The sequence below is a fragment of the Dermacentor andersoni genome, chromosome 2, assembly GCF_023375885.2.
Source record: "Dermacentor andersoni chromosome 2, qqDerAnde1_hic_scaffold, whole genome shotgun sequence".
Lineage (NCBI taxonomy): Eukaryota > Metazoa > Arthropoda > Arachnida > Ixodida > Ixodidae > Dermacentor > Dermacentor andersoni.
The window spans coordinates 199869411-199883972 of NC_092815.1; the positions used below are offsets into that span (position 1 = coordinate 199869411).

The following is a 14562-nucleotide window of genomic DNA, read 5'->3' on the forward strand; positions in this document are numbered from 1 at the left end:
ATGTACTATTAGATGCAATTCACAGAATTGTATTATCATTTTTAGTTGTTGAGTTACAGAGTTGTAAACTTGATAGTTTCGTTTTTTGAAGATTTTCTATTTTTGCCAATTTTTAAAAAGAAATTGACAACCTGACTCAAAAATTCGAAACCAACAGTCACTATATCTTAAGTTTTTCTTTTAAATGCAACAAACCTCGTCACATTTGGTGCAGTGGTTGCCGAGAAAAACTAATTCTCCTTTTACATGTATTTAGATAGGAGCACTCGAACTAACGCTTCCTCTTAAGGGCATTTGCACATAAAGGGCAGAGCCATCTTGTCGTTTACGACGATTAAAACCGCTGCCTGTTCGATGAAGTTCGATTACGTAGTTCGGTGAATTGAAATTTCGCGCTGCCTGTAAAATAGTTCTTATTTGCACGTCGGCCGTCGCTTTTGCTTCCGGCAGCCGGTTGGATACGTAATAACATCCGATGTGACGTACCATGACGTACCGGCGCTGGCGCACATAGGTGTTCTGTGGGCGCGCTCGCTACGTGTGTGTATGCGTGCTGGCATGCGCGCTGGCGCCGGTGGTTCTGAAAATTTGCACATTGAGCTTGCCTGCAAAGAGGAAGCTTCGCCAGCTTTACATTGCAGCGTGTGAGGAAGCAATTAGGTGTGTCCTACGAGATGCGGCCAACGCGCTTCCGTTGCGCGTAGTTGTGTACTGTGTGCGGCGGTGTGCTCAAGACTGGCATGGTGGGATGGGCAGCAAGTGTGCAGTTATGCACCGGCTGCTTCAAGTGCGAAGGATTCATGCAGTTGAAATGCGGATAAACATTGCAACGAGAGTTGCCTGAGTAAGTGCGTGGCGGAAGTAAAAGATTGGAAGTGGATGTGCGTGTGCGTGAAAGCGTCGGTATTTGTGCTAAAATTGCGCGACCTTTCGTGTGTTCGTATTACGTTGAAACGGAAAGTAATAGCAAAATCCACTTACAAGGAAGTTGTGCGTAGAAAATAACGATCGTTGTGAACTTATTGTCGAGCACAACCTTCCCGTAAAACAACAGAGTTGAAACAGTCGATGCGCAGACTGTTATATTTTAAAACGTGTTATATTTCGTATGTAACGGAGAAGCTTTGTTCAGATTTTAATTAAAGATTACCGCGGGTGGTTGGTGATTGCCGTAACTTCGTAACTGCATAACAAAACACAAACCAGCGTTTTCAAACGCAGTTATCCGCCTGATACGGCGTCACTAGTTTAATGCCAGAACTTCGTTCTTTGGGATGCATGCTTGTTGCAAACGTCTGCTCGATTGAGCGCTCTATCTGGAAAGGGACCCTCCGCCTGAAACTTTGAGTTCTGCTCTTGGTATAGCTATGGAAAGAGTCTACACCACTGGACTGTGCTTCATTCTGTTCGAACACCGAACGAAATTCTCTTAAATTCCTTACGTACAAAACTCGCGTTAAAGAACAACAAGTGCATCGAGAGGAGTGCATACAAAGTATGTGCGCATTTTCAGTGCAGACCAATTAAGTACAAGGCACGCATGGAAAAACAATAGAAAGTCTGAAGAGGTTTGTTTGTCATAGAAAGCACACTATGCACCTTATTAGTATCAGATTCGCAGATATTTTTCTTCCTTGCCAGCTGTGATGAACGAATAAACAGTGCTCACGTGAACACAGGGACAGAAGCAAAGACGCGAGCACAGCGCTCCCCCTATGATCAGCACTGTGGTGTTATTCCTGCCTCTATCCCCAGGTCCATTTGATTCGCTGTACACTTCGGGAACTAGTTTACACCAGTTCAGTGCCAGTTCCTGTTCATGCAGGAACAGGCCTGGTACTATCTTGCACATGCCCTGCACTACCTTTTAAACGAGTGCAAGATATGCTGTGAACTCGCACTGTGTCAAATCAGTGGTGACTTGCAGATGCTGCATGTTGAACTGGTATATGCATTAGCGAAGTGCAGCTCCTTCTGAACTTGTTCTGGAGTGCAGGCGATTTGTACAGACCTCCTGTTTTTGTGTGTGTGCTGTTTGTCAGAGATGCACCAACAAGCCATAGTCTACTTAGCGAGCTGTGTTTGTGGTTGTTGCGGGAGCAGTGGCATTACCCGGTACTGCGTAACTCTGAAGTCCACTAGTGAGAGCATACTTTCTTGTTCTCCAGGCATGGCTCCCTTTGTAGTCAGGACGATGGGAATGGGACCTCCTCATAGACCTGTGACCTCCTGAGGGTCCCCCTTGGAAGATTATGAGGTGAGGAACTTGGAAGATCGCAGAAGTATTTGCAGCACAGTAGCTTGGTGCTAACTACGCAGTTGTGAAGGCAGTAGACCTTGCTCTTATCAAGAGCACTCGATTATGTTTTGAACGAACTGCTTTGAGCATTTTTGAAGCATTGCGGGGCATTGTGACTAAAATTTAGAACACTCTCTCCATGCATGACAAGTAATCAGTCACAAACAGAGTGTTCTAAATTTTGGTGTAGATGGCTGCTTTTCTGGACAGTCACCATCTTGCGTTTTCTTCCAAGGCTGATGTGGATGGCAAGGAACATAACTTCTAGTGGACGGCGTGAAAGTGTGCAAACAAGGCTAGTTTGCGTGCTTTCTAGTGAGCTGATGGCATAGGTGAGGGACACAACAGGGAGCTGCAGTATGCAGTGGAGTGCTGTTAAGCCAGAGATATCCTCGTGCGACCACTTTTACATTATTATGCACATTGCCTTCAGTCCTTTTCAAGATTAACTTAGAAGTGAATAACTAAAAAGTAGTGGAAGCAACATAAGCATATTCTTAAGCAAGCTGTCAACTTGCGTGAAAAGCGATACTAATTTGGTCTAGATCATTTCATTGTCACAGACAATGAAAAGTACCCCTTAAGTTTGTTTAGAATACCGCAATTTGAGATGAAAATCGAGAATGTAGCATCAACATGCCATCCTATCATATGTGCATTTGTCTCGGTGTTTGTTAATAGAAAAGGGGTTGTTATGATAGGAAATGTGAGCGGACGGTGTCGTTCTCTACATACGTGCGTGTGCATCTTTCCGTGAAAAATTGTGGTACTGAAACAAAAATATTCATTTTCACAATGTATTGGGCAGTAATAGAAACTGACTTGAAAAGCAATTGTTTCCCTGAGCTGTCTTTGGGTCTGAGGAGGGTATAATTGTGTTGAAGGCCTGTTGATGTGGCTGAGACATCAAACATTATACATAACTGCTGTATAGCCAAGTTGCACCGGTCTTCAGGAAATACAGGTTTCTGAAATAGAAGTGTGCAAGTTGTTACATTAAGTTCATTGTACCGTGTCATCTCTTAAGACTCGGATTAAACGTCACTAAAATAGGATGCCAGTGAAATTGTAGTGAATTCCTAGCTTTTTCATTTTTTTCATGTCTGGCGTATCTATGGAACACAGTGGCCAACCAGTTCTATTGCAAGGCTGAGCAGCTCACTTGCATTCAACACACAAAAACGATTTCATGTTTGGCGCATGTCAGCCTTTAGGCGAGAAAGACTTGTGTTGTCAAATTCAGAAATCGAAAACTGTTCAGGACAAATCTTCAAATATTGTGAGGCCAATGCACTTTTACATTTTTTTATTTTAATCAGCTATACGAGACAACGTAAAGAAAAAGCCGTTTGACGTAAAATACTTTATGTCGTCCCATTAACTGTGATGTGTTACCAGTGTTCCTAGGTTTGCAATATGTGCAATACAAATTGTTGGATTGCTTGCTAAACTATTGAGTAATGTAGACAGCTTGTGATGCAAACCTCTAAACGGTTGACTCATGTCTTGGCCATGAGTTATCCTGAGCCTCCTAAATTCTTTTTTCTAAATTTAAAATCATGTACGGAACACATGTCAAACTACTCCAAGCCTTTGAGCAAAGTACTTGATGAGGTAACGGAATAAAAAGTTCCATCAAATGTCAAAGCAAGTTATTTCAGCTTTGACAGGCAATTAATACTTGGACAAGAACAGCTCGTACGTCAAGCTCTGTGCAAATAGAGCTGCTTAGTTCATTAATTATTTCTTTAATGTCTATGAAAACACGCTAATTGCTTTTTTTTCTTCGTGGAGAAAAAACATTAATTAGGGCCAACAATTTAAAAATTAAAATGTGTCTCTCTTCTAAAAACAACTTCCTATTTTGTAGCTTTTATGCACCGATACTGTAGCAGTGCCATTCGTGAGCTGACACAGCTTTGAGGTGAAATGAAGTTCAGCCAAAGGATTCTGGTTGAACAGTATGGGCTCAGTGACGACCCTTGTGGTTCTCCATATTCTCTGGGCAGAAAATCACTGTCGCTGCTAATGGTTAGAACAATTTATCATTTACTTCAAAAAAGTGAACCAATAGGCTTCTGATACAGGCTTAATTTGAAACCCTAAACACCTCTTCAGTAGTATCTTATGATCACAGGTGTCGAATGCCTTCTGTAAATCTTTAAAAATGCCCATACTATATATTGCCTTCATCGATTTCTCCATTTACGAAATAGACAATGTCCTCTTGGAAAGTGGTTGTGTTCTTTTTTACTGTGATATTTGGGCTGACAGCCTGAGGTTTTGTCGCAAAATGAAACCATTTCAGCATAAAGGAGCTTTGGAATATGCAGGCAAAATAATGATGATATTGCTGTAAGCTGGTAATTTGTTCTGAGTTGCTTTATTTTTAATGGATTTTGTAGATAAGTCTAATTAGGGATATCTTCATAGCCTATCAGATTGGTACTGGTTACAATATCCTACAACAAATTTATGTCATGAGCATGTTTAACATGTCTGTAATGTTTCTGTTTCTAATACTCTGACACAAACTTTAGCAAGACCTCGTGCATGAAGACCTCGAAGTACTTGGCAAATCTTTTATTCTGTTATTTCACTCAGCTAAATCGAATTAGTGTTAGATTTTCTTATTAGCATTGCTTTTTTAGTAATGCTCATAAAACATTGCTTGAATTCATCGCCAAGCTCCTTAACTTGTCTTAGAGGAGAGTTGTTGCTGAGCACTTCATCAATTGCCTACCCAACCATTCATGACATTCAATGTCTTTCTTGAATGCTGGAAGTTGTAATTTATTTTACTTTCATAATATTTCCTCTTCTCTGGAGCTGTTATTTGCCCTACAGTCATTGCTTCGCCACCACTGTTTTTCTTTAACATTACAGCAATTTATTAATTGCTCAGTTATTCAAGGTTTTCCAACTTTTTGTTATTTGAGAAAAGCTATCTTGCAACATCTATAGGTTATTGATTGCAGTCCAGTTATTAATCCTTCGTATGCTTATACTTGGCTCTAACTTGAACTGGGTTCCTCAATGGAAGTTTCTTTTATTAAGTCATCTTATGGTTTGAAAAATTTATTCTTTTGCCAGTTCATTGTTATCTAGGAATCACTAGGAAGTGCAGCTAGAGCAAAAAATTAAGTTTTTCTTGTATGACATCAGTTCTCGTTTGTAACAACCTGTCTGAGTATATGATCTACGCATGACCTTGTAAACTTATTTCCAAGAAATTATTTGCCTGTAAACCTTGCAATTGTGTTCTATGCCTTACCCTGATATAAATTTTAAGCAGGAACACAGGATGAGGCATGCTTTCTCTTGAAAGCATGCTCAGAGGACACAGGTTGATTTCTGGCTGCACCGGTGTCACGCACCTGATGAACAAATGAGATGTACAGCTGTGGGTCACATATAAGAGCTGCCTGTACAAATTCCACATGGAGCCATAGGTGACTTGGGGTGAAGCGCATTCCCAATTTCTTGCCTGATGTTTCCCCCTATTGCTGAAAAAGCTTGAAGAGTTAAGGGGGCCCTGGAACGCTGTTCCTGGGTCGCCATATTTGCTCTAGTTCTCTTCTCAGTATTTATTTATTTATTTATTTTAAATACTTTCAAGGCCCGTAGGCGCTACAGAAAGGAGTGGTACATATACATAGAAAAAGAATGCAGATCAATGAATACAGTATTTGTTAGATGGCATGGAAAACAGCAGTCTTGAACCCCGATGAGTCTATAATAGTAGCGACCGATGCGGGGAGGTGGTTCCAGTCATTGTAGGTGCGAGGCAAAAAAGAGTAATAGTACGCGTTCGTGCGACAAAATGGCACGAAAACTTTATGAAGGTGATCGCTGCGAGATGAAAAGTAGGAAGGGGGAGTAAGAAGTTTTTCTTTTAATACCAGGTTGTGGTAAATCTTGTGGAAAAGGCAGAGGCGACTGTATGCACGACGTACTGAAAGTTCCGGTATGTTAAGGGTTTGCTTCATGAGTGTTACGCTAGCATGACGAGAATAATTAGATAGAATAAAGCGGCACGCGCGGTTCTGAATGGCTTCGAGGGAGAGGGTTAGTGATACTTGAGGGGGATCCCAGATGGCCGAGGCATATTCTAATTTTGATCGAACAAGTGTTTTGTAGAGCGTCAGTTTTAAAGATGCAGGGACGGCGTAAAAGTTTCTGCGTAGATAGCCTAGCGTGCGATTAGCGTTAGAAGTTATAAATTCAACATGCTTGTGCCACGATAGATCGTGAGTGATGTAAAGGCCGAGATACTTATAAAAATTAACTTGACAGAGAGGAGCACTATTCAGAAAATACATGCGTGTGTCAGTATTGTTAGAGCGGCGTGATATGCACATATATTTACATTTATTTACGTTTAGTTTCATGTTCCACGCATTGCACCATTTGGATAAATTGTTAAGGTCTTCTTGTAATTTAGTGGAATCGGCGGGGTCACTAATCTTATGATATATTACGCAGTCATCAGCAAATAGGTTAATTGAAGACGATTTCACGCAGTCAGGGAGATCGTTAATATAAATTAGAAACAGGAGAGGCCCGAGGACGGATCCCTGCGGGACCCCTGATGTAACTGATGAAAAAGCAGGGGAAGCGTTATTGGCAGTTACGTACTGAGTTCGATTGGAAAGGAAGTCCTTAATCCAGGCTAATACTAAAGTATCAATGTTAAGCTGATCGAGTTTAAGGTTTAGTAGATCATGTTTTACGGTATCAAAGGCCTTAGCATAGTCCAAGAAAATACAGTCAACGTCAAAGTTATTGTCAGATGCAGCAAAAAGATCAGTAGTAAAGCAAGCTATTTGGTTTTTCGCACGAGTACATTTTTCTGAAACCATGTTGACAGGAATGAAAGAATGAATTGACAGAGCATGAATGACAGAGCGATGACATGAATGAATGACAGAGCAAGAGGAATTGTAAAGATTTACCTGCACAAACCAGAATTATTGGTCAGAGAAAAATCAGAATACAAGCAAAACGAGTTACCCTCCACTTGAATTTTCGCACCTTTAAGGTGCACATTTCACTCTCCCATAACATCAAATGGTGACAACCATTATAAGCAGGGCATTAGTTGAAGATGGCATGCCATGTTTGCCAAGCCCACTCAACCTGTTGATGATGTTCCATGGCTTTCTCATAGCCTCCGTGATCGTGCAGCATGTGGTCTGATTTCATAGGCCATGGCACCACGTTTATGGTTACAACAGCTCCCGTGAAGTGGCCATTGGTGTGCCAAAGTGCTAGGCATGTGGTGGGTCATTCCTATGGTTCCAACACCTTGCCTGTGACTCTGCAAGACCTAAAATCGCTTTAAAATGCACTGCAATGACACAGTATTGCATTTACTTGCAATAGTGTGTCAAACTCTTACGTCACGCCCTGTCTACGAAGTACACAACATCACCGCTATTGGTAATGCTCAGCAAGATTTCCCTGGCAAGTTGCAGGATGCTTTTAACTAGTTCTTAACCCTGGTGAAGTTTTCCCTGGTGAAGTCATTTCAGTGTTGATGTTCACTGCCAAAATCTCATTGTCCTGTTTTTCTATGTTTGATAAAGATGTTTGATAAAGGTTCCTGTAATTCATCGAGGAATTTCAGAATCATTTTGGTGGATGGTTCATAAATACTGCGTAGTAAAAATCTTGCAGTCTTGTTCTGTGTCATAAGCAATGGCACCTGAGTTTCTACAAATGTCTTGGTGTGTGGTTCACACAAGCAGTTGGTGGGGCAAACCTGTATCACTATGCAAAATCTGTATGCGAAGTCAAATGCATGTAGATAAAATACATTGACGTGGGCTAGCTGGTGTATGTTGAAGTCTGCACAGTGCGAAGGATGGAACGAACAAGAACACAAATGAAGGCAGGATTTCCTCGTTTGTGAGGTTAATTTCTTTGGCAAGAGTATATTGAACCCATTGAATGAGAACAAGACCGTTTGTTAAGAAAAACAGATGGGGTAAAAATATACTTTGAAGATAGGAAAGATAATATTAGTGTACAAGAATTAACAAAGGAAAGTGGTACAGCTTGCATAAAGGAAACCAACAGCTGCACATGTTAACCAAATGAGTAAGAAAGGTATGTCTGTACGAAAACCAAGTGTTAACTACTGTAGTCCATAACTGAAGATGCAGAGGATGCAGTGGCAATGCACTGGAGTGAATGGTGAGGACAGCTCACCGAATGTCGCTTGGATGTCTCTGGCATGAGGGCTGTAAGGATGGCAGCGGTGCAAGTTACCCAGTCGCTTCTGCAGCAAGCACCGGGAAGTCTCGAAGTAACTTGGAGCCATTTGGAAGCCACAAAGAAGAGTTGTCTAGGTTCCGGTAGGGGTGAAAAAGCTCTGGCCCAAAGCCCGACGGCTTTCCCCAGCTTCTGGCGGGCGTTGACACTCCTTGGAGCATGAGCACAACCGCCACATTCCTATCCTTGTCTCCTACTTCTTATTGTTTCTTCCCCTTCTCCCAACCCACTTTCGTGAGGGTACCCGATTGGTTGCCCTTTTCTATATTTTTGCTTCCGATTCTTCTTCTTTCCAAATCTTTTTTAGCTCTGCTGTACGTCCTCAAGGGTATTCATCTCTGTCGGTTGTTGATTTTGTGGCACCACAAGCACTGTACTTGACAGTTCTCGCATGCTATGCTCTTCACAGTATTCTTGCTTGTCCTTTCCTTCACGCTGTTTAGACTTAAATCAAACGCAGCTTTCGTAACAAAATTTCTTAAGAAAGTGCTAGAAAGCATCATATTTGGGCAATATTTTAAAGTATGTGGTTTAATTTCGGGCAGTTGAAATTCTTAATGCAACTGCTTGAAAGAAACAGCTTTGCTGTAAATTGGGCTATGATTGTGCAAGGCCACACAAGTGTGCTGCCTGGCTTAAACATCTACCTTAGGACATTCATTTCTTTCCCTTGCGGCTCATCTAATTACTCATCTATGCAGCTCATCTATGCAGATCTGTCCAAACAACCTAACATGTTGTTGAGCTTTGTCAACGTGGCTGAAATACTAGACATAACATATTCCAGTGAAGGCCCCCCTCATCAAGCCACCGTCACCCTTGCTTGAGTGGTTAATAAGCATTTGCTTCAGTCACTGATTTGCTTCCGTTTTACATGTTTGAAAAGTCCACCAATGGATGTGACTTCTGACAAGATTTCAACAAGAACTCCTTGTTGTTTTGACAAGAAATTACTGTGTGCTCCAGGTTGTGGTGCTGTCTGGTGGTGATAGTGGCAATCAGCGGTGTGTCCGTACTGGTGCTGCTACCACTGGTCGAGTCGCCCGGGCACCACCCACGGCTACAGTCACGCCAGGGCAGTGCCTCTCGACTTCACTTTCGCGCTGGCACTCGGAGTACAACCAGGGTGAGCATTCCCCCTCAATGTGGAGGTTCTTTACCTGATGTAGTGGGCCTTCTCGGTGCCCTCAGTTTCTGATAAATTTGCCCCTCTTGTTGTATTGCTTGCTGTTATTGCTTTGTTTGGGAGCACAGACCTTTGCAGGGCTCTCCAACTCAATTCAGGCTATGTGCGTAACATGTAAGGCCCTGTGGGCTATACACAACAGGGAAGTGGAGAGTGCTGCTTAAGAGGAGGAAATCACACCTCCAAAGGGCCATCTGGGTCACGTACGAGGGCTTTGTTACTTTGCCATCTTTGCAGGAGAGCCGCAGCCTTAAGTCTCTTTCCAGTGCTGATGCAGACAACTTTGAGGAGGCGGCATTGCAATTGGCAGGTGAAGAGTTGAAAGAAGAAAGGACAAGACAATTAGCAAACGGACACTCACTGCAGCCTTTGCAGTCTTCAATCACTTACTGCCATAAACTTGAAGTTGTTTTTGTTCATACCGCTTCCCTCACTGCTCCTGCATGGATTTCGTCTTCACTAAGGCATTTATGAGACACTCCTGAGTTGTTCCTGCATCAATCTTTTACAGCCTTTGTACGAGCTTTGCTTTCACCTGGCCTTCACTTATTCCATATTTAGTGTTTAAAGGCACACTAAAGGCAAATATTAGGTCGACGTGTACTGTTGAAATACCATTCTGCAAACCTCGCAACGTTCGTTTTGTGCCAAGACTTAGTTTACGAGAAAATTGTGTGTGAAAGGTCCGCATACCTTTAGCACAATTCAAATCACCCACCCCTCGAGCAGGGAGTGGTGACATTGTATACGCCATCACCGGGAAGTCTCGAAGTAACTTGGAGCCATTTGGAAGCCACAAAGAAGAGTTGTCTAGGTTCTGGTAGGGGTGAAAAAGCTCTGGCCCAAAGCCCGATGGCTTTCCCCAGCTAGTATGTTATTGGTGAGTAAAATGGTGCCCGACAGGCGGCACTATGGTTTTCTGTACAAAACGCAAACGCGCGACCACGGAGAAACCGAACCAAGACAGAACGTTGGATTCGCTGCTGCAGCTGCTCTTAGTCAAGTGGCATCGACCATTCAGGAATCCCACGACATCACATGGATGTGGCATTCTCTGCTACTTGCAGTTTGTGTGAGCTTTGCGAGACAGCAAAACCAGCATGGCACTACGTGATAATGAAACAACTAAAACGCGAAAACACTGGTGGTGCATAGTGAAGAAAACAAAGCCTTTTGACCGCCCGCATCACCGTCAGTGGTAATGTCAATGAGTTCTTTTTTTAAAGATTGAATAGAACTGAACAAGTAGCATTTTCTCTCGTCATATAATGCAATACAATCATCTTTTTATTACGAATGGTTGAATACTAGAACAGAATTTTAATGAGGAGTGCCTCCGTCATTGGGCTAGTACTTGAATGCCCCAGGGGAGTCTCCAGTCGTGTCCTTCATTTACCTCAATTTCTTGATTACTAAAGCTTTTTTCGTGATAATATTGATGCCTTAGACGTTCTAGAGCACTAATCTTTCACTTTAGCTTTACTTTGTGTTTGCCTTTAGTGTCCCTTCAATTGCAACAATATTGTGACATTGTCACGATGGGGGATAAATAAGACACTGCCAGATGCATGACTTAAGGAGGTGACTTTTATTGGTTGAACTTTTGCCCAGCAAAACAAGTAAGCACGCAGAGCAGAGCAATAGTAAGTGCAGTCTTCGATCGTCGAAATCTGATCTATGGGTCAGGCACATTGGCTATTTATGTATGGCTCATCATACACTACAGGATTATCATTGGTGCGTGCATATGCTCTAGAATGTGCATTACTATCCTTGTTCCGCATGCAATCTGATTACAGCCAAGATTCTTTTGCTATAGAATCGGCGGCAACATTCAAGAAAGTTCTGGTTCATAAAGGTGTGCTTCGCGCTGAGCCATATCATTGTAATAGTCGTGAGCAGGTGAAAAGTGGTCACCAGAAAAAGGGAAGCAGTGTGCACATGTCAGTATTGATTTCCTCACGTCATTGAACATTTGCAAATTGTATCATTGAATGTTCGACTATCAGCATTCCTAATCTTATTGCTGTACCTCTTATTTTGCTGACAATGACTGCTCATGAAAGATGCTGAAATGAGTTTGATGTGAAGGGGCATTCTTGGCACTCACCTTGTTTTCTGGACTATAAGTTGCAATTTTTTCGCAAAATTTTCTTCACTGCATATTATACAACGGTGTGACTTATATGTGCATAAAACCATGCATTTTGACGCGACCAATATGAGTGTTTTTGTTTTGTTTTTTCGGAACAAGTCGGGCTGCAGAAGCAATAACCGCAATGTGCCTACAATGCCCAATAAGAGTTATTCAGAGATCGACAATGGTCACCCAGCGATGCTGCCAGCTGAAGTAGTTCAACTTTTAACTGCATCGGAAGACTTTGATGGCTTCAAGTGAAGTGCATTACAATTGATTTTCTGCGCCTAAGAGGAGTTTTAAATTTGGAAGCACTTCTATACCTACTGAATGAGGAAAACTGTCTGTCTGCCTGTATGTCACATGATATGGATCGCTGTAGAGCAATTAATGTATAAAACAAAATAATTTTGAAAAGAAAAATGTTAGAGATGGTGAGTTTTGGATCTACGACCCCACGCTCAGTAGTCAAGTGTCTTAGCCAGTAGGCTGAACACCCATGCTTGCAGAAGGTGAATATATCTGAATAATATGAATGTGTTGTACCCGCGGTACAAATGTCCAAGGAGAACAGTTTCTATGAAGGCTTTGTTCAAAGATTTGGCAGTGGTGGAATAAATCTCATCCCTAGGACCACATGTAGAGCCGACTTGGAGCATTGTAGACTTAAAGAAAATTCAAATTTTGCGAAATTTAATGCCAAACATGCCACATCATGATGCGTTTTGGTGGTTGTGGGATGTGCCTTCCATTGGGGCCTTCCTTCACTGATCAAAATGCCACCAATTTCCAAGGGCTCATGTGCTTCTCACTGTGCAACACAGACAGATAAGTATCAATGACTTGATAAGGATGATAAGGAGTGATGAGGCATTATATGGGTCCCATCATGGTTGATGATGGTTTGACGCAGATGGATAAGATGCTTAAGAGCGATAAGGGCTTATAATGGTCGGATAAATTCTGATAAGCTTAATAAACACCGATAAGGGTCAGATCATTGTCCAATAAGGTTGATAAGAACAGGTAAGGGTTGATAAGGATCAGATCGGTTGCAATAAGGTTGATTCCAGCCGATAAGGGTTTATAAGGCTTGAATCAAGTCCGAAAAGTTGACAGCAACCCGCAAGGGTTGATAAGTGTCAGCTCTAGTCTGATGAGGTCGATAACAACTGATAAAGGTAGATAAGAGCTTATACTTGTCGGATCAAGTTTTATAACAGATGAGCAAGTGGCATAATACTTACGCATGCTTAAACAACTCCTAGAGGGGTTTCTGCATGAATCTTTTTCTGCTAGAATTTGCAGCTCATAAAAATTTCCTCTAGGGAAGTTTAAGGCCTCGAAATGGTAAGTACGGCATTTTGCAAATGAGTGTACAAGTGTGCATAATTGTTTTAATATGCTCACCGAGTTAAAATAGTTGCATCTTGTATAGCAACTAGGAGGGGGGGTGCGACCTATACAAAAGTGCAACTTATAGTCCAGGAAAAACAGCAATTGCACCAATTTGGATAGCTTCATGTCTTTGAAATATTGCTGCTAAAATCTTGAGATGGTCAGCTCTATTTCATATCTTGTCTCCACATCTCTTGCTGTCAGCACTGTTGGGTGCACACTGCTTTTTCTCGTAAGATGTAGCAGAGGCATGAGCTTGTGGAGAGAGCTGGTGTGCACTGGTGTGCGCATATCTGTAGTCCCACTTAATGCAACATGAATGCTATGCTAATTGGGATGTGTCTGCACCTAACTTGCTTCATTATGTCCAATTCCATTGCATCAGCCAATCTGCATGTCCAGAAGGGAATCCCAGATGACCTTTTCAATGAGCTTTATGTGCTTCACAGAATTGTATAAACAGGAGGACAATGACACTCTCTCATGAACTCTTTGTACTACCGGAAGTGCTGCATGTTATCATTGTCATCAGCATATTTTAGGTTCACTGCAGGATGGTGGCTTCTCCCAGCAACCTCCCACTGCCCTTGTGTTTTGTCAGCTGGTACCAACTGTAAATTTCCAAACATTGTAACACCACCCATCCCTCTGCCAGCCTTGGCTCTGCACCCCTTTCCTAGGCACTCATTCTGCTACTCTAATAGTATAGATAACAGATTATGTGTTCTTTGCCATTTATATTTCCTACCCAACTTCAGTATTCCTCTTGATGTCAGCTAGAATCTCAGTTGGGCTTGTTTGCTCTCTAATACGCAATGCTGTCTTGCTTTGCCTTCAATGGTATGCCTTCTATCATTTTACATTCCACCTCTCATTGCACAGTCCTTAGATACTTCTGAAGTTTCTTTTTTTATCCTACAAGTTAGTGCCCTGTAGCGTAGTGTTAGAAGAATGTGCTGGTTATATACCCTTCTTTTCGAGGACATCTGGGCTGCTTCTCATGACTTGTATGTGCCTGTTGTGTGTAGGGGTGTGGGAATATTCGAACGTTTCGAATAATGGATTGAATATTTCTCTATTCAAATCACTCCTTAAATTGAACAGCCACTATTCGTAAATGAGAATATTTTTCTAATAGTTTTTGAATGCTTCAAATCACCAAATGCGCTCTGATTTCTATTCCGGCGACCATAGAAGACGTAGAACACAAGAAATGGCTGCTCATTATTTGAAAAGTATTTGATTCGAATCATGTTTGATTTGGTC

The 14562-nt window shown here is 42.0% G+C and overlaps 1 protein-coding gene across 2 annotated transcripts in view; it reads left to right on the plus strand.

The window, feature by feature from the left end:
- Positions 1-511: 511 nt before the first annotated feature.
- The window catches only part of LOC126540243 (polypeptide N-acetylgalactosaminyltransferase 11-like), a 121051-nt gene continuing 107000 nt past the window's right edge, over positions 512-14562 (plus strand). The window contains exons 1-3 of one of the 2 annotated variants that reach the window (XM_050187044.3): positions 512-844; positions 2169-2257; positions 9542-9701. In XM_050187044.3, the coding sequence (XP_050043001.1) occupies positions 2253-2257; positions 9542-9701 (165 nt within the window). In that variant the 5' untranslated portion in view covers positions 512-844; positions 2169-2252. The remainder of the gene's footprint in view (positions 845-2168; positions 2258-9541; positions 9702-14562) is intronic. The other variant, XM_055075906.2, reaches the window with a different exon arrangement.